The following is a 21,417-nucleotide window of genomic DNA, read 5'->3' on the forward strand; positions in this document are numbered from 1 at the left end:
GGTAGAACAATTTGGTGACATTCTGCCCAGGTATCATCATCAGAAAGGTGACGAGGTTTATATAGTCTCATCAGTATTCCTTCGTGCAAATAAAAGGAAGGAGTATGTAGGATATCCTCCTTGGGAATGGTTTTATTGAACAAGGGAACTAGTGAAGGGTCGTTCTGTTGAGCCTCTTTGATGCTCAGCTCGGAGGGTAAGGTAAGCGGGGTGGTTGGAGAGGTAAGAGTTGGTTGGTTAGCTGGTGCTTGGGATCGCGTGATAGCACAGGTTGGAAATAGGTTGGGTTGGGTTTGCTCTATGGTAGAAGTTGGGTTATATGGTAGGGGAGAAGTAGAAACAATTAAAGGAGGATGTACTAGTTCTCCTGCTAGATCGTTACCTAGTATAAAATCTGCTTCAGGAACAGGTAGGGTTGCCGTTTCACTTACTCCTACGGAGACAGTATCCTTGATGAGTCCACAGTTCAGGTGTACCTTTGCCAGAGGTACTGAGAAGGGATTGTGGAAGTCCTGCAAGTATACACGTTCTCCTGTATAATTACGTTGGACTCCCGGCAGTGCTGACTGAAGTAGCAGGGACTGTGCTGCTCCTGTGTCCCGTACTATTTGGAGGTTGTGTTCTACGTGGTCTGGACCAAGTGATACTGTTCCCGTTGAACGGAAGGGCTGAAAAGGATCTACAGAATTGGCAGTAGAATGGTTAAAGGAAGCTACAGATTTTATATTCTTTTGAGCTACTTTACATTTTGGGTCTGGGCAATTTGCAATTACATGTCCTGGTTTCTTACAGAAGAAACAAAGAGGGAAACTAGGGCTATCAATTTTCCCATCTTTACTACCACTAGTTGGTTTTACATGAGGTTGTTGGCGGTTACTGTCCTTTCCAACATTTTTGTGAATCAATGAGAGGGTATCAGTCAATTTGGCTGCTTTCATAAGGTCAAATTCCTCCTTGTCAACAATGTGAATTTTCAAGTAGTGAGGAATTTTACGCACGAATTCCTCTAACGCGATCAAGTTCACTACTTTCTCAAGATTATCGGCTGATGCCGATTTAATCCACTTTCTTAACGCTCGTAGTTTGTCTGACGCGAATTCCATATATGTCTGATGGCTAAGTTTGTTTGAATTTCGAAATGTTTGTCGATAACCTTCGGTGGAAATTTCATAAGCGGAAAGAATTGTCTGTTTGACCGTTTCGTAATCAGTGTTATTTTCCAGATTGTTACATACTTGTAACGCTTTTGTGGACAACTTTGGTTTAACTAACCATATCCAATCTGCTTGGGGAATTGCAAAATGTTTACTTACATCTTCAAATTCTCAAAAAAATAAGGTTGGATTCTCGTCTGAGAAAGAGGGAATAAGTTTGGTGTACTGCAAAATATCTAACTTACTTGAATTTGAAACCACTTGTTGACTTGGGGTCGATAGTTCGAGTCGTTTCATTTCAAGTTCGTGTTGTCTTTGCTCTCTATCATACTCTCTTTGCTCTTTATCATACTCTCTTTGCTCTCTTTCACGCTGCACTTCGAGTTCCTTAATTTGCAGTTCATGCTTCATCTTCCTTTCAAGTATCTGATACTCTAGAGGGTCTAATTGAGTCTCTTTCGTAGGGCTAATGTCTAATTTGGCTGCAACTATTTGTTCTAAGCGTTCAAATTCTCCGTCTTCGTCTTCCGTTTTCTTTAACTGATCTATGTGACTCAATATTAATTGAACTAATTCAGTTCTACTAATGTTCGCTGGATACGTTAATTCCCATCTTGTTGCTATTTCTTTCAGACATTCTTTATTTGGGTTCTGAATTATCAGTTCTTCCACCGAGGGGTTCTCAACAAAGTTTTCGATATTCAGTTCTGACATCGCGAAATTTTTACTCGCTAACAGTTGCTACTCAGCAAGGTAGAACGCTTGGTTCGCTTACGTGGTATACCGGACAAGAGATACAAGTAGAATTATAATACTCGACTCCCACGAATATTATAAATCTTTGGGACAGAATACATTAACCAAAACTACATGCCGTAAGTAGGATAGAATTAACGTTCCCACACGTATCCTAAACGGATCCTACTTCAGTACTCTTACGAAATTTACAGCTGCAAGAGTTTAACGTGGTCATGTGCAATGGCGTATTTACGATTAACTGAATTACGGTACTGGGGTACTGAGTTGCAAGTTTACCGGACAGATGGACAATTTCGATGGTTGTGGGAATGCAAGTGTCACTTATGTATTACGTTTCGCTCGTATATCTCACACCTTCTTAGTTTTTGTTCGGGTAAGAGGATCCCGGACGGGCCCCCATTATATGTTATGCCTTCCGCAAGGAGATATGGAAATATGTCTAGGAGGGGTTCGTACTTAGTGGCCTTGATGTGGTTAAGGCAAATCCAAACGGAAGTTAACATAAATAACTAATTTAATGTATAACAAAAAGCCAACAAAACAAATATAAGAACTTTACAACAACAAAATTAATCAATTGACAATTAATTCCTCAACCGAAAACCAAGTCATGAGAATATAGATTACGTGGTGACGCCACGGTACTAGAGCAAAAGCGATATGGGAGAGGTTAAGTTACGCGCCGCTCGCCAGCGAAATAGTCCTCTCGCTCTAGGAGCCGGCAGGCATTATATACAGTTGGCGAGGACGGGAGGAAGGCGAAGGATGAGCCGGACATAACTGGTTTTCACGTCCGTCGGCTTAGAGAGAGTAGATCCCATAAAGTATACAAGCAGTTTTTACCGTATATACGTAATTACCTAACAAGTACAGGATAACACAGATACAGACATTTTTAGATACATGGAGGATGGTGGGCCATCACAACGTATACAAGCAATTTACAGTACATACATAATTATCTTACAATTAAAGATTGACATACAGATACAGACATTTTATATACATGGAGGATGGTGGGCCATCACACCTTGTACATCTCATCACCTTATTTTTACCCACAATTATCTTCAGCTTCCTTCTTTCACACACCTTCTCAAACTCTGTCACTAACTTCCTTAATCCCTCCTCTGATCCTGCTACAAGCGCAGTGTCGTCAGGAAACAACAACTGGCTCACCTCCCACTTTTCTCCATTTTCTTTAATCATCTCCAACCCCTGACCCACTACCCTTGCATTCACCTCTCGCACCACCCCATCCATGTAAAGATTGAACAGCCAGGGTGACATAACACATCCCTGACGAAGTCCCACCTTTACCTCAAACCATTCACGCTCTCCATTTCTAATCCTAACACAAGCTCTACTACTCTAGTAAAAACTCTTGACTGGTCTTAACAGCTTTCCTCCTATCCCATATATCTGCAATACCTCCCACAGTGCCTTCCTATCTACCCTGACATAAGCCTTTTCCAGATCCATAAAAGCCCAAAAAACATCCTTACCATTTCCTATAGCTTTCTCACATATCTGTCTTACCACAAAAATCTGATCTTCACAGCCTCTACCTGTTCTAAGCCTTCCCAACTACACTCAACAAGCTGATCCCTCTGAAACTACTACACTCACACTTGTCCCTCTTTCCCTTGTAAAGCGGAACTATACAGGCACTCCTCCAGTCCTCCAGCACTCTACCCTCTCTTAAACAAACATTAAACAACCTCACCAGCCAGTCCACCATCACTGTACCTTCTTTCTTCAGACATTCTGCATGGCATCCATCCAGACCAGGTGCCTTACCTGCTATCATCATCTTAACAGCTGCTTTCACTTCATCCTTCCTTATTTCTCCTCCATTTTCCTCACTCATCACCCTCATTTTCTTAGCACTTCCCACTGCAACTACCTTTCCCTCCCTATCCTCCTTCACATTTAGCAACTCCCTAAAATACTCTGCCCACCTTTCTCTCACTGCCTTCTCTTCCATTATCATCTCTCCATCTGCACCTTTTACCTTTTCCTCTCTACTTGATTTGCCTCCTTTTTCTTTTTTAATTTCCTTCCAAAACATCTTTTTATTGCTTTCAAAATTTTCTGTCATACTATTACCCCATTTCACATCTGCTCTCCTCTTTGCTTCCTTTATCTTATGCTTAGCTTCCTTTCTCTTTACTTTGTACCTCTCATACGATTCCCTCGTCCTAATTTGCAGCCAATCTATGAATACCTGCTTCTTTTCTTCTACACATTTCTTTGCTTCCTCATCCCACCACTCACTACCCTTCCTTCTTTTTCCTCCCGCCCTCCTTGTTCCACACACCATCTTTGTACACCTTATGACTCCCTCCTTGAACCATCCCCATTCCTCCACTCCTAGTTCTACTCTATCCTTTACTCCCTCCCACTCCTCTTTCAGTTTCTTCTTAAACTCACTCTCCTTTTTTTTCCTCATTTAAGCAGTTCACTCTAAGTACCTCCCTACCTTGTGTCCTTTTCCTCTTTCTCCACCTATTCTCCACTCTCATTTTACCTTCCACCAGAAAATTATCTGATATTCCCCCGCTCTCTCCCCTTAGAACATGTACATCCTTAACTCTTCCTACCATACTCCTGGTCACCACTATATAGTCCATTAACACTCTATCTGCCACCCTTCCATCCACTACTCTCTCCCATGTGTACTTATGCTTGACTTTCTTCTTAAATACTGTATTAGCTATCATCAACTTTCTTTCAAGACACATCTCCACTACAATTTTTACCGGGAACTCCATACTTCCCAATCACTCCGTCTATTGGCTCATTTCCTACCCTAGCATTAAGGTCTCCCAATACAACTACATTGACATTTCTCCCTAATCCCTCTATACACTCATTTATATATACCCAAAAAGCCTCCCTTTCCTCTACGCTCTTCTCACTACCAGGTCCATACGCACTTACAAAAACCCACATCTCCCTTCCCAGCTTCACCTTCATCCACATCAACTTTGATGAAACCTCCTTCCACTCCACTACCCGCTTACTTATCTCTTCACTTACTAGTATAGCCACCCCTTCTCTCCCTCGTCCCCTCTTCACTCCTGAGTACCTCCCAGCTACACTCCCAAACTCACAGTTGCCCTTTCCTTTCATTTTAGTTTCACTCAAAGCCAGCACATCCATCTTTCTTCTCACAAACATACTGCCAATCTCTTCCCTCTTACTCTCATCTGTACCACATCCACGCACATTAAAAGACCCAAACCTTAGGGTGCTGGTTGGAAAACTCCCAGACCCGCTTATGCCTTTTCTTTTGTTTTTAGGAATGTCCCCTTTCCGGGCTACAGGGAGTAGGACTCCTAATCCCATCCCCCATCCCTTTTTTGTCACCTTTTACGATTCAAGTAGGAAAACTTGGTGGTAGCACTCTCTTCCCCCACCACAGGGTCGGCGAAAACAGAAAATGAATACTCAGAGAAATGGAACAGGGCAGCAACAAGGGGTTGGGGGACAGCATAACGGAGGGACAGTCGTAGTATAAAAGTGTCATAATTTCTCTATGAACAGAGTTTTCCTCTATCATAGACAAAATGATGTGTGGCTCTGGCCCACAGGGGCACCCCATATAAACCCTAAAGTATCAACTGCATGCTACTTTGCCACAATAACATGCAGCCAATACCCCAGACGGGGCTAATACCCCAGACAGGGGCCAATACCCCAGACAGGGTATTGACATTGGAAAAACAAGAGGTCATGAAAAGAAACTCAGGAAGGATAATTATAGAAGAGATTGGAAAAAGAATACCTTCCCACACAGAGTGCTGGATATCTGGAATAACTTAGATAAAGAAACAGTGTGTGCAAATGTTATTCAAGATTTGAAGAAAAAACTTGATTCTGAAAGATAAAAAGACAGTCACCACGAACATAGTTCCCTTCCCGTGTAATACAACTAGGTAAATACATTCAAACTCCTCTCTTCCCCTCTTATGTTTCATATTTCTGCCCCATACAGTGCTGTTGGCACAATCACTCCTCTCAGTCTACATTCTACCTATACCTCCATTCCTCCCTTTCCTGCCACATTCACTTCCAAGTATCTAAAACTATCCACTTCCTCAAGTCGCTCTCCCTTAATGCTCACTTTCAGTCTACTGTCACTTTCACCCCTTGTACATCTCATCACCTTACTTTTACCCACATTTATCTTCAACTTCCTTCTTTCGCACACTCCCAAACTCTGCCACTAACTTCCTCAAACCCTCCTCTGATCCTGCTACAAGCTCAATGTCGTCTGCAAACAACAGCTGGTTCACCTCCCACTTTTCTCCATTTTCTTTAACCATCTCCAACCCCTGACCCACCACCCATGCATTTACCTCTCACACCACCCCATCCACATATAAGTTGAACAGCCAGGGCAACATAACACATCCCTGCCAAAGTCCCACCTTTACCTTGAACCACTCACTCTCTCCATTTCTAAAACTGACACATGCTCTACTACTTTCATAAAAACTTCTGACAGCTCCTAAAAGCTTTCCTCCTATCCCATATATCTGCAAAACCTCCCACAGTGCCCCCTGTCTACCCTATCATAAGCCTTTTTACAGATCCATAAAAGCCCAAAAAACATCCTTACCTTTTCCTATAGCTTTCTCACATATCTCTCTTACCACAAAAATCTGATCTACACAACCTCTACCTGTCCTAAATCCACACTGTTCCTCACCAATTACTCCCTCTGCTCCTCTCCTAATCCTCTCAATCAAGATTCTCCGATAAGCCTTCCCAACTACACTTAACAAGCTAATCCCTTTGAAACTACTACATGCACACTTATCCCCTTTTCCCTAGCAGAGTGGAACTATACAGGCACTCCTCCAGTCCTCCAGCACTCTACCCTCTCTCCAGCAAATATTAAATAACCTCACCAGCCAGTCCACCATCACTGTACCTCCTTTTTTTTTTTTTTTTTAGACATTCTGCATGGCATCCATCCAGACCAGGTGCCTTACTTGCTCTCATCATCTTAACAACTGCTTTCACTTCATCCCTCCTTATTTCTCCTCCATTTGCCTCACTCATCACGGTCATTTTCTTAGCAGTTCCCACTGCAACTACCTTTCCTTCCCTATCCTCCTTCACATTTAGCAACTCCTTAAAATACTCTGCCCATCTTCCTCTTACTGCCTTCTCTTCCATTATCATCTCTCCATCTGCACCTTTTACCATTTCTTCTCTACTTGATTTGCTTCCTCTTCCTATCTTAATTTCTTTCCAAAACATCTTTTTATTACTTTCAAAATTTTCTGCCATACTCTTACCCCACTTCACATCTGCTCTCCTCTTTGCCTCCTTTACCTTGTGCTTTACTTCTCTTCTCTTTTCTTTGTACCTCTCATATGACTCCCTCTTCCTATTTTGTAATCCATCTGTGAAAGCTTGCTTCTTCTCTTCTACAACCTTCTTTGTTTCCTCATCCCACCACTCACTACCCTTCCTTCAATTTCTTCCTATCCTTCTTGTTCCACACACCATCTTTGCACACCTTGTGACTCGCTCCTTGAACCATCCCCATTCCTCCTCCACTCCTAGTTCTACTCCATCCTTCACTCCCTCCCACTCCTCCCTCAGCTTCTTGTACTCCTTCTCCTTTTCCTTCTCATTTAAAGAGTTCACTCTAAGCACATCTATACCTTCTGTCCTTTTCCTTTTTCTCCATCTATCCTCCACTCTCAACGTACCTTCCACCAAAAAATTATCTGATATTCCTCCTCTCTCCCCTTAGAACATGTACATCCTTAACTCTTCCTATTATACTCCTATCTACCACTACATAGTCCATTAATGCTCTATCTACCACACTTCCATCCACCACCCTCTCCCATGTGTACTTATGCTTGAATTTCTTCTGAAACACTGTATTTGATATCATCAACTCTCTGGACACATCTCCACTATCAACTCTCCACTTTGATTCTTTCTTGGAACTCCACATTTCCCAACCACTCTGTCAATTGGTTCATTTCCTACCCTAATCCCTCTATGCACTCATTTAAATCTATCCAAAAAGCCTCCCTTTCTTGTACATTCTTCTCACAACCAGGCCCATATGCACTTACAAAAACCCACATCTCCTTTCCCACTTTCACCTTCATCCACATTAACCTTGAAGAAACCTCCTTCCACTCCACTACACGTTTACCTATCTCTTCACTTACTAGTATAGCCACCCCTTCTCTCCTTCTTCCTCTCTTCACTCCTGAGAACCTCCCAATTACACTCACCCCTCCCTCTCAACTTAGTTTCACTCAAAGCCAACACATCCATCTTCTCACAAGCATACTACCTATCTCTTCCCATTTACTTTCATCTGTACCACATCAATGTACATTAAAAGAACCAAACCTTAGGGTGCTGGTTGGAAAACTCCTAGACACCCTTATGGCTTTACTTTTTTTAGGAATGTCCCCTGTGGAGCTACAGGGAGAATGATGCCTGGTCCCAATCGCCATCCTGTTTTTCTCGCCTCTTAAGATCCAAGTGGGAATACTTGGTGGCAGTACGCTTTCCCCCCACCACAGGGTAGGTGAAACAAGGAAATGAAATTCAGAGAAATGGTATAGGACAGCAACAAGGGGTTGGGGGACAGCATAATGGAGGGACAGTGGCAGTATAATAAAAGTTTCATCATTTCTCTGTGAACAGAGTCCTCCTCTATCACAGACAAAATGCTGTGTGGCTCTGTCCTGATATTATCTTCTTGGTTTTCCCAAATTCAATTATACTACACTTCTTGATGTTGAATTCTACTTCCCATCTCTTGCTCCACTCTGAGACTTTCTTCAGATGACTCCGTAACAAGTCACAGTCTATTTCGGAGTTTATTCTCTTTAATAACATTGCGTCATCTGCAAAGCAGTTCATGTAACTTTCAATACCTTCGTCCATGTCATTTACATATATATATAGCAAACATTATTGGAGCTAGTACTCACCCCTTTGGAACACAACTACTCATTTCTTCCCATTTTGAATATTTGTCTCTGAGCACTGCTCTCATTTTTCTTCCATGTAGGAAGTCCTCCATCCAATTCAATAGTTTCCCATGTATGCCTCCTATTGTTTCCAATTTATATAGCAATATTCTGTGTGGTACATACATACATACATATACCAAGGCTTTTTCCCCCTTACAAGGGAGATAGCCAAAAAGGAAAAGGCATAAAATCATTCCCACCCATTCCATCCCTGAAAACACTCCACACCCCTCCAACCTCCCTCCTATTCTAGCACCTCCTGGATGACAGGTCATCCCTGCACCCTGTCCACTGCCCTGGGTCAGAAGCAGTGTCGCAAGACACCACATCCACAGCAAGGCCGCATCATTAAATCGGCGACCCCCCTCTCCGTCCCCCCATGCATAAAAGGAGAAGACAGGGAGAAATCCCTTCGGGCTGTGTCAAACTTTGCTCACACAAACCACCCCACCCCCACCCACTCCACCCCAAGCATCACAACTTCATCCACACACAACCACCCTCCACCCGCCCCTACCCCCCCAACAGACACCCCCTCCTCCCCAAAGCCCCCCTCCCCATCCATCCACCCCACCCCAGGATGCCCCCCCAATGTTCACTCCCCCCACATCCACCCTCCACACCTCCCCTACCAGTCCCTCCCCACTCATTCCCTCCACGCATCCAAACCATCCCAACACTCCTTCATCAACCCCATCCCCCAACTCCCCCTCCACCCCCGCTCTCCTCCCCACCTCCCCACCCCTCACTCCATCCAGCCTAGCAACCCCCATCACACCTCTCAGACACCTCATCTCAAACACATCCAAACTCCTTCTCTCTTCCTCTCCCATGCTCCATGCCGCCCCACACAGTGCTGTTGGCAAAATCACTCCCCCACACAGCCTCCTCCCAGCATCCATTCCCAAATGTCCACCCCTCACCACACTTTCAAATCCACTAAGGCACCCACCCGCCCCTCTCAATCCACACTCCACCTCCACCCTCACTCCACCCCCTCCCGCCACACCCGCACCCAAGCATCCAAAACTATCCACTTCCTCCAGTCACTCTCCCCCAATGCTCACCCCCAGCCTACCGCCACTTTCACCCCTTGTACATCTCATCACCTTGCTTTCACCCACATTTATCTTCAGCTCTCCTCTATCACACACTCTCCCAAACTCTGTCACCAACTTCCTCTATCCCTCCTCCGATCCTGCCACAAGCGCAGCATCGTCCGCAAACAACAGCCGGCCCACCTCCCACCCTTCTCCATTCTCTTTAACCATCTCCAATCCCTGACCCACCACCCCCGCACTCACCTCTCGCACCACCCCATCCATGCACAAGTTGAACTGCCAGGGCGACACAACGCATCCCCGACGAAGTCCCACCTTTACCTCGAACCACTCACTCTCCCCACTTCCAATCCTGACACAAGATCCACCACGCTCGCAAAAACTCTTGACAGCTCCTAGAAGCTTTCCTTCCATCCCGTACATCTGCAAAACCTCCCACAGTGCCCTTCTGTCCACCCTGTCGCAAGCCCCCTCCAGATCCATAAAAGCCCAGAAGACATCCCTCCCCCCTCCTATAGCCCTTTCACATATCTGTCTCACCACAAAAATCCGATCTACACAACCTCTACCCATCCCAAATCCACACTGCTCCCCACCAACCCCCCTGCCCCCTCCCAATCCTCTCAATCAAGACCCTCCCACAAGCCCCCCCAACCACACTCAACAAGCCAATCCCTCCGAAACCACTACACTCACACTCGTCCCCCCCTCCCCTGTAAAGTAGAACCACACAGGTACCTTAACAAATGCCTTTTGTAGGTCCAGGAAGGCATAGTCTGCCCAGCCATCTCTTTCTTGCAATATATCTATCAATCTTGATTAGAAACAAATCAAATTAGTGGTACATGATCTTCCTTGTCTGAATCCAAATTGCCTCGGGTTCATTATATTGTTCTCCAGATATTTTGTCTATCTTTGATGATTCTCTCACAAATTTTAACTATTGTACTCATTAGTGACACCAGTCTATAATTTGTTGGGTCTTCCATATTTCCCCCTTTATATATTGGCACTATACACTCCTCCCTCTATTTATGAACTAGTTACGTTCTTGAAAAAACATTAGTATATCGAATATACATAAAACCAGCACTTTTTTCCCATATAAACCCATTATATTATGGGAGATTAACTGAGACCGAGTGAGTAGACCAAACAGTACACGGCGTTGTTTTGAAAACAATAACAAACGTACGTATCTATTTTCACTTTTATTTCTTTTTTACCAGGACATATGGCAGTTGTTGTTTTTTTATATTTATGATGTAAAAATAATTTTCTTTTTAATATTTATGATTTAGAAATACAGTAATTTTTTTCAACAGAATTTTATTCATTATGGCGAATTTTTAGTTCGTATTTCGATTTTTGGGACAATTTTTTTGTTCGTTATAGCGAAAATTCGTATATGGAGCGTTCTTAAATCAAGGAAGTGTATTGGCATTTTACCAGTCTCCTTGTAGTTTTCCTTCTTTGAGTGAGCATTCAATTATTTTGCATATTTTTCCTGTTAGTTTGTCTATGCATTCCTTTAGTATCCAGTTTGCAACTCCATCCAGGCCATGTGACTTGTTAATGTCAACCTTTAATATTTGATTCCTTATTTCATTCTGAGTAATATTTAATTTATTCAGTGGAGGAAATCTTACTTCAGTTCTTTGATCACAGTTTTGTAGGTTTTTTCCTCTTTGGTGAATACAGATTTGAAATGTTTTTTCATAATATCCACCATTTCTATATCTTCTGTGTATTCTCTGTTACCTTGACGTAATTTAGATATTTCCTGTTTATTTTTTAACTTGCCGTTTACATACATACATACATATACCAAGGCTTTTTCCCCCTTACAAGGGAGGTGCCAAAAAGGGAAAGGCATAAAATCATTTCCACCCATTCCATCCCTGAATACACTCCACACCCCTCCACCCTCCCTCTTATCTGAGCACCTCCTGGATGACGGGTCATCCCTGCACCTTGTCCACTGCCCTGGGTCAGAAGCAGTGTTGCAAGACAGCACATCCACAGCAAGGCCGCTTCATTAAATCGGTGACCCCCCCTCTCTGTCCCCTCATTGCATAAAAGGAGAGGACGGGGAGAAATCCCTTCGGGCTGTGTCAAATTTTGCTCACACATACTACCTCACCCCCCATCCCCCTGCCCATTCCACCTCATGCAATCACAACATCATCCATATACAACCATTCTCCATTCACCCCTGTCTTCTGTCCTCCCCCGTCCTTCCTCAAAAGACATTCCCCTCTTCCCCAAAGCCCCCTTCACCCCATCCATCCACCTCATCCTAGGACGTCCCCTCATGTTCACTCCCTCCACATCTACCTTCCATACCTCTTTTACTAGTCTTTCTTCAATCATTCTTTCCATGTGTCCAAACCATCCTAATATTCTTTAATCAACCCTATCTCCCAGCTCCTTTTCCACCCGTTCTCCTCCTCACCTCCTCATTTCTCACTCTATCTAGCCTAGTAACCCCCATCATACTTCTCAGACACCTCATCTCAAACACATTCAAACTCCTTCTCTCTTCCTCTCTTATGTTCCATGTTTCTGCCCCATACAGTGCTGTTGGCACAATCACTCCTTCATACAATCTCCTCTTAGCATCCATTCCCAAATGTCTATTCCTCATTACACTCTTTAATCCACCAAGGCAATTACTCGCTTTTCTCAATCTACATTCTACCTCCACCTTCACTCCACCTTTTCCTGCCACATTTGCACCCAAGTATCTAAAACTATCCACTTCCTCCAGTCGCTCTCCCTTAATGCTCACTTCCAGTCTACTGCCACTTTCACCCCTTGCACATCTCATCACCTTACTTTTACCCACATTTATCTTTAGCTTTCTTCTATCACATACTCTCCCAAACTCTGCCACCAACTTCCTCAATCCCTCCTCCGATCCTGCCACAAGCGCAGTGTCGTCCGCAAACAACAGCTGGCTCACCTCCCACTTTTCTCCATTTTCTTTAACCATCTCCAATCCCTTGCCCACTACCCTTGCATTTACCTCTTGCACCACCTCTCACACCACCCGTTTACATATCTATAAAATAATTTGGGTTGATCTTTACATTTGTCTATTATGTCCTTTTCATAATTTCTTTTTTCTTCTCTGCGTATTTGTACATATTCATTTCTTAGTTTGGTGTATATTTTCCATTTCTCTTTTTTTTTTTTTTTTTTTCCCATCTTTTCCAGGCTTTATCTCTTCTGTATTTTGCCTCGCTGCACTTTATATTATACCAGGATTTTATATATACCCTTTCCTGTTTTTGTCTAGGTACATACTTATCCATTCCTTCATTATGGATTTCCTTCCAAATTGTCCATTCCTCTTCCACCTTTGTTTCTTCATTATTAGATTTTTTTCCAATTTGCTTCTTGAAAGAATTTTCCAAGTTTCTCAAAATCTGTTTTGTTATACATTAGTCTTCCTTTTCTGTTTTTTTCATTAATTTCTATATTTGTTTCTTCATTTAATTCTAGTTCTAGTAGTATGTGATCACTTTTTCAATTGGTGTCTTGTATTCGATTTTATCCATGATATCGGGTTCTGATGTGAATATGAAATTCAATCTTGAGGGTTCATCGTTATTTCTATATCTGGAATTTTCCTTGACCCATTGTGTCAATGTGTAATCAATGGTGTGTTAGCGTGGTATGTCGTACATCATACCATTATAGTACATTGTAATTGTGTGTTGCTTATTAGGGGAATTATATGTTTCCCCCTCTTTATGAAATTGTCATATGTTTTGTTGTTTGTTGTTTTATTATTTATTGTAAGTATGTGTAATCATTGTGTATATTGTAATTATATTGGATATCGCATAATGCGATGCATGTCTGTTCGCACCAAAATTGGCGGCGTGGTGTCAGTTGAGAGCCAGCTCTCGTTGTATACACACGTATTAGTTGTCAGTATCAGAGATTACAGTGTGTTTCCCAAAATTTGACTTTTATTTAGTAGCCACCCAACACAATGGTCATTTTCAGTAATATGTCCTCAGTGATCTTCTCCACCTTTCACAGTCATTTCTTCTCAACATTTGTCTTTCAAGTTAAAATCACCCATAATTACCAGATTTCATTCTTTCTTTAGTATTTCATTTAGTGTTTTTCTTGTGTCTTCCAGCATTTTGGAGTGTTCACTTTCATTCCATGTGTGAGTTTTAGGTAGGACATAAATCACTGCATACTGTCTATTTTTCATATCTATATCCTCAACTCTTATCATAATCAACTCCACATTGTTCTCTCCTTCTGTGATTTTTGTCACATTTAAGCCTTTCTTGATTAGCAACATTACTCCTCCACCCTGCTTTGTTTCTCTATTTCTGTACCAACAATTATATAATCCTTGTCCTATACTATTTGGTGGTAATGATCCTTTCAATTTTGTCTCCACAATCTCCATTATATCTGGTTTTTCTTGTTCCAGATTGTCATTCAATTCATCAATGAGGGTCATTCCAAAAGTAATGCCTCTTATTTTTTAACTCAAAGTTGAAGAACTACGAAGACGGGAGTGGCACCATTAAAACGAGCAACCTTTTGTGCTCCAGAATTTATTTTTCTACATTGTCGTGTTGCAAACAGAATTTTTCCCTTTTCTCAGGCCTTACACGGGCAATCTGGGCCTTCAGCTTTGTCAACGCTTCAACATAACGGTCAGAGTTGAGAGTCGCCCCTGGTTCCAAGAAATTCAAGAGGATGATGCCCTTCCTGTCCCAGAAGACGGTGCACATCCCTTTGCCTGCAAATGTCTGCATCTTGAACTTCTTCTTTGCTGGGGAGTGTGAGTGGTGCCATTCCATCCACTGCCATTTGGACTCCGGCTTGTCCACCACGTTTCATCACCAGTGATGATGCGGTCCAAGAATCCATCACTTTCGGCTTTGTACCAATCCAACAAGTTCTGACAGACATCCCATTGGTGGTCCTTTTGGTCCTGCGTGAGCATTTGTGGAACCCACCTAGCACACATTTTGCTGTATCCTAGGAATGACAACATCATTTCCAGTACACTGACACCCACCTAGCACACATTTTGCTGTATCCTAGGGATGACAACATCGTTTCCAGTACACTGACACCCACCTAGCATACATTTTGCTGTATCCTAGGGATGACAACATCGTTTCCAGTACACTGACACCCACATCCAACTCTACATGCATTTCATTCACTGTTATCTGCCAATCAGTGCGGATGAGTTGATCAGGGTCCACTTTGTTTTCCAGGGTGGTGGCTGTGCATGGGCGTCCGGAGCGCACTTTGTCACTCACATCTCTGTCACCATTCTGAAATCAACAAACCCATCGCTTAACTGTGCTGACATCAGCTGCATCAGCTTCATAAACGTTCACCAGGCACCGGTGAATGTTGATTGGTTAAATTTTTTCTACATGGAGGAATTCAATGATGCATCTCAGCTTCTGACACACATCCATGACAGGGATTGCTTTCTTAGTGTCACACCATCAATATCTGCAGCAGAGAGATGAAACTTTCAGGTCATGAGTGCATAAGTTTAGTCATCATAACAATGCATTTTGCGATACCCTCGGATCCCTCCGGCGGAATAAAAAAATAGGAGACATTACTTTTGGAATGACCCTCATATTCCTGATATCAGTTTGTCTATTTTGGTATATGTTATCTTTAATTTTTTCCTTTTCTTCCTTTTCTTCTTACTCCTGCATTTTCTTTTCCCATATGTACCATTTCCTCAGTCTCAAGTCCATCACTCTCCAAAAAAACTCCTTCCTCTTGTTTTTTGTTCTTTTCTCATTCTTTTCCTTAGCTTCCTCTTTAAGTGTTTTTTTCCTTTTCTTTTTCCTCATACACATGTATGTGCATTCATGTGTGTTTACAGAAAATACTTTCTTTTTCAAGGGTTTGCCAGATATGATCCTGAGACCAGGCACAGAAGTGCGGTTTACACCTTTCCCCAATCATCCTTATCCAGAAGGCGCAACACCAAGTGAGATGACAAAGCACAGTATAGACTCCTCTTATTCTTTTCAACATTTGCTTCAGCAGGTTGAAAAGTAAGTTTCAATTGGACATGCATAAAAAGATTGTCCATAAAGTATGGAAGCTATGTAGCAATTGTAGCAGAATAGAACATTGGCTTGATGTTAATAGGAAAGAAAGCTGAAAATGAAAATGATTTGTTGGGTGAATGAGGGGAAATATCAAATAAATGTGTTGAGTATATAAAGAGGAGATAAGGATAACATATATTTAATGAGAAAGAAATTGGATATTTGACATCAGTTCATTTGTTGTCTCAAGTTACAGTGACTGGAAAGATACCTGTAGCCCCACAGTAGCTGGTAATAGTCCTCTCATATTAAGGGTGCTGGACCATTGTCAGATATGGGTCTTTGTCCTTAAATAATGATTCTCTCCCTCATTCTCTGAAAATCTAAATTTTCATTGTATAAACCTGTTTTGCTTTCACCAATGTTTTTGACAAGTTTTTGAGCTCGAAGGCAATAAACCATTAAGCTTCAATCATGATGTAGATATTATCATCCACTTTCAGAAAACTGTATGTAATATACTTAATTTTTTTTTTCCATTCCCTTTCAGGCCTTGTAATCTCTTAGCAGAAATTCAGTATTCCTTCATCAACTTTCTGATTGGCCAAGTTTGGGAGGGCTGGGAACAGTGGAGGAAACTCTTGGATGTGTGCTGCCGTGCAGAAGAAGCTCTCATGCAGTATCCAGATTTCTATTTAAAGCTTATTTCAATCATACACTTTCAGATTCAAGAGGTAGTGAGCCCCGAATAATTAATATAAAATACTGTGTGTGTTTGAGAATATGATAGACATGGTGATTATGTGGTTTAATTGTATGTATCATAAACAGTACTCTGTATGCTGAAATTGTATATACTTAAAGTATGGTCATCATGCATTAAATAAGTAGAAGCTTGTCAGTGAATAATGAACATAACTGAGGAAATGCTGCTTCCATTTCTTCTAGGTACCTGAAGATCTCTTCATGGACATTGTTGAGAAGAACAACTTTCTAGCACATTTCCTTTCTATTTTCTTTGGCAATGTTGCTGATAATGCTGATAAACTTCCAACCCAGCTTGCAAGCAGAGCAATGAAGTTCAAGAAGCATTTGATAGACAAATGGAACTGGAACCTCACCATTGATGAAGATGAAGATGATGCACCTGTGGTAGTGGATCTTTCGGCATAAAGTGGAGAAACTCCCCCCAAAATATATAATTTAGTCCCCCCCCTTCTTTCTTCTCTCTCTCTCTCTCTCTCTCTCTCTCTCTCTCTCTCTCTTCTCTCTCTCTTCTCTCTCTCCTCTCCCTCTCCTCTCCTCTCTTTCTCTCTCTCTCCTCTCTCACTTCTCTCTCTCTCTCACTCACTCACTCACAGTGGGGGATCTAAGACCAGTCCTGGAATGGATTTTTGGGTTAAAAACATGAAACTTGGCACACTTGTATAAGTAACCCTGGGTGAACATTTTGGGATATGAAGGCAAGCTGTCGAGTCCCCATGTGGCAGACCACTGAAATTACTTAAAATACATATACAGTAATCCCTCCTGTATCCAAATCAATTGAGCCATGGCCGTGATGGATACGCGGAGTTTCCGGATATGCGGAGTTTTTTTTTTTTTTTTAATTATTATCAAAGAAAACAAGGGTTAAAATACAAAAAAAAAAGAATGTTATTGTGCCCAGTACACTGTTATTTTATTGTAAATAAACGTATAAACACACGAGTACATTAATGTGTATAAAAAAAAAAACACACACAGTACATACTGTACAGTACTATATGATTACATCATGGTGTGAGCAGTGGTGGTGATGGAGTTGACCGAGGTGTTGCTGAAGGAGAGCAAGTTGTTGTTGTTGTTGTCGTTCCCTAGACTGTCCGAGCAGTCTCGTCTCCCCAAGGAATGCCATAGCCGAAACTGGGTTTTCCCACAAATCCTTTATAGAGCATATGTTGTGTTGTTTGCGTGCATGATTGTGTATAATGCAGTCTTCCATTATGTGTTGTATGGTATGGGGTGAAGTGTTACATCCTGGGCAGCTGTTCACAATGCGGTCATCCAGCCTCTTCTGGTAGCTTAGAAGTGCTGGGTGGTGACCGCACCACAGTCTGGCCAAGTGGACTCTGTCCTTTCGTGGGAGAGAGGATTCAGAAGGGTGGATATCAGGGGGTCTGGCATGCAGCAGTGTGTTGTCTTTCAGTGTGTTAATGGAGCGGAGAGCAAGTTGGTGGTGGTGGTGAGTCATCACTAGTCGATGGTGGTGGTGATGACGACTCGTGACGAGTCGATGGCCCTGGGTGTGGTGAGTCCTCACAAGTTGATTTTGGTGGTAGTGGTGGTGGTGATGATGATGAGTCGCGACGAGTCGATGACCCTGGGCGTGGTGCGTCCTCACGAGATGATGTTGTTACCCTGAAGGTGTCCAACTTGGTCTGCCTCGTCAGCCACTTGCTGTGTTTTCTGATCAGCATTTCTTGAATCATCCGTAATGATGAGGTGTAGCTGTGCATTTCTTCGTCAGCAGCAGGATGTTCAATAAAATCCAGGAGCACTTCAAGGCTTGCCCTGGCCTCAGAAAACTTAGGCCTTGCCTCAACAACAACCTCATCATTATCATCATCACTATCAGAGTGAGGCTCATCTGAGTGCATCACCTCTTCAGCAATTTCTTCGGTTTCCAAGTGCATCCCAGGTCTCCATCACACTCCGGCCAGTCTTGCACGTCCTCTTCTGTGGCCACTTCACCTGGGATGGGGCATGGGGGAGGAAGGGGGTGGGATGCACGGGCTGTTTGAATTACGCCAGATCCCAGTCACCAATCGGATACTGGAGGGAACTCCGGTAGTTACAGGGCATCCGGATAGTGGCGAGTTCAGAATAATGGCGAACCGTGGGTTTTTTATTTGCGTTTTTGACTATTCACGGATTTCAATTGAAAAAAAATGAAAGAAAAAATAAATTTTGACCCATTGGAAAGCCACTAATGCATCCCATGGCCCATGCTGCCCGCGGCCCACGCAGGCAGCACGACCCGCCACTCAGTTCACACGTGTTCTTCAAGGTAACTGATTATAAGGTGAATAATTATTTTTTCTAAAGCTGTTCATTCATCAGTTTCCTGTTGATGAATACCAAATTTTCCCCAATATCAGCAATAGCTTGTCCACAAATAGCAAAAAACTAGACCTATGTTCAATTGTATCACTCAGAGCGCTAGTGCGTTGAAGCAGTGGGCGTGGCGTATAGATCAATCGTTGGCCACGGTTGACTCGACTGCGCGCACCAGGCCAGGCGTCACAAAGGATTACAAAGGATTACAAAGGCGGAGCATGCCGACAGGAGACCTTTTGGTCCATAACTAGGTCGGATGCGAAAAAATATAATGATAAACAAATAAATAAAAATAATAATATAAATAATAAACCAACAGGTAAATAGTAAATAATAATCAATTGACAAATAACTAACGATAAAAGAAAATCTAGCAAATGATAAATAGACAATAACAAATAAACAAACATTATAAGAGAAATGGCAGTCATTACAGCATCTTGCTTAGGTTTACATCTGGATGGGTTACATACAGACGAGTATACAATACTTTATCGTTTCTATTACACTTACGTAAATAAAATTCACTGACATCTATAGCTCAGAAAAAATACATACAATAGGCCACTTGACGGAACATTTGGGAGGTCGGTTACATGCAGATGGTTAATAGGTTACAAAAGAGCTTACACCACGAGACTCTTAGCTGTGATTAAACCCACCTCTGGAGTGCGTGTGTAGTTGTGGCAGCTTAGACGAAGTTCAATGATAAAGCAGAGGAACACAAAGAGACCCTTTGGCCCATGCACAAGAAAACTACAATTAACTCTGATCTCGGTGCTCCATTTTGTATGTTATGATCTTTGTTTATAGAAATGAAAAAAAAAATGTTCTTGTATACAGCTCTAACCAACGAAACATCATACTATAATAGACTCCGTCCAATTGGGGTTCCAATTGATAGACTTGTCAGTAACCATCAATTGTATAACATATAGATAATACTTTGTTTGCCATTGCTGTTGCACTTACAGAATTAAAACTCATTGTGATGCACAGTTGAGAATGGAGGATATAACACTGGCACGCACATATGCAAGCAAACACGCACTAAAAAAAAAAAAAATAAAAAAAAAAAATAATAATAATAATAATAATAATAATAAAAAAATCTTTCCTAGGAAACCTGTGGGAGGTCCTAGGAACCGTTACTGGTTGTAGTGAGGCTGCGGGTTGCCAGTAATACTCGTGGTGACAGTTATTACACACTAACGTGCCCTAGCGAAAATATATTCATGTTAATAATGCAACACGCAATATTCCATGTGGAAGCGAAACGTATTAAAAACATATACAAAAATAACTACACGTCAGCCATGACAATGCGATATACCAATGGTCTTGGAACGAACAAGATGATTATACCTTTTCCACCACATTCTTAAGAGGTTGTACCATATCACTTGCCACTCCACCATAGTAACAGACAATTACAACCCGTATACCATCTTCACAGAAGACCGTTAGTTGCTCCTTCAAGGACGACCTAGGTCATTGTCCCCCTGTCCTTGTTACCATCCCACTCGGAGGGAATCTCGCATCGTCCCCTCCCACTCCCTCCCACTGCTGACTATTGTGTGTGTCTGGTTAATAAAAAAATTTTTTGTTGATATTTGTCTTTGAATTATTTCCTTTTATGCCATGCATTAAAAGTTAGATTTTAGCAATGAAGGAGGGTAAGAAATACGAGATATGAAGACGGTGAGTGAATGGCCCTATTATGGGCCATATTGTATTATTCTTAGTTTATTAAGTGTTATTAAATTATACTTGTTAACCGCTGATATATGAGAAGTGAATTTATTATAAGTGGAAGACATTTAAAGCATGTTTCAACTGTTAGTAGAGAAGTGTGGCTAGAATGAAGCACGAGAGTGCGAGTTTTGGTGGTGATATTCCGTAGATTTTCAATGTTTTTCTCAAAAAGAGTATTCGCGGTTTTAGCCATTTAACGGGGGTTTTGAGAACATATCCCCCACGAATAATGAGGGATGACTGTACATACATATACCAAAGGCTTTTTCCCCCTTACAAGGTGGTATAGGCTGCATGTTGTTATGGCAAAGTATCATGCTGTCAGATGAGAGGAAGGGTGGGAGGGGTGTGGAGTGTATTTAGGGATGAAATGGGTGGGAGTGTTTTTATGCCTTTCCTTTTGTGGCTACCTCCCTTGGAAGGGGGAAAAAGCCTTGGTATATGTATGTATGTATCATGCTGTCAATACTTTAGGGTCTATATGGGGTGT

General features: G+C 42.1%; 1 protein-coding gene across 7 annotated transcripts in view; it reads left to right on the forward strand.

The window, feature by feature from the left end:
* LOC143033812 (protein AAR2 homolog) overlaps positions 1-20,782 on the forward strand; it is a 77,736-nt gene extending 56,954 nt beyond the window's left edge. For 6 of the 7 annotated variants that reach the window (XM_076199314.1, XM_076199313.1, XM_076199308.1 and 3 more), the window contains exons 6-9: positions 15,267-15,401; positions 15,922-16,076; positions 16,624-16,807; positions 17,022-20,782. In XM_076199314.1, coding sequence (XP_076055429.1) covers positions 15,267-15,401; positions 15,922-16,076; positions 16,624-16,807; positions 17,022-17,246 — 699 coding nt within the window. In that variant the 3' untranslated portion in view covers positions 17,247-20,782. The remainder of the gene's footprint in view (positions 1-15,266; positions 15,402-15,921; positions 16,077-16,623; positions 16,808-17,021) is intronic. The other variant, XM_076199315.1, reaches the window with a different exon arrangement.
* Positions 20,783-21,417: the final 635 nt, after the last annotated feature.

This window comes from Oratosquilla oratoria, chromosome 16 (assembly GCF_046742065.1).
Source record: "Oratosquilla oratoria isolate Oo_2021 chromosome 16, ASM4674206v1, whole genome shotgun sequence".
Lineage (NCBI taxonomy): Eukaryota > Metazoa > Arthropoda > Malacostraca > Stomatopoda > Squillidae > Oratosquilla > Oratosquilla oratoria.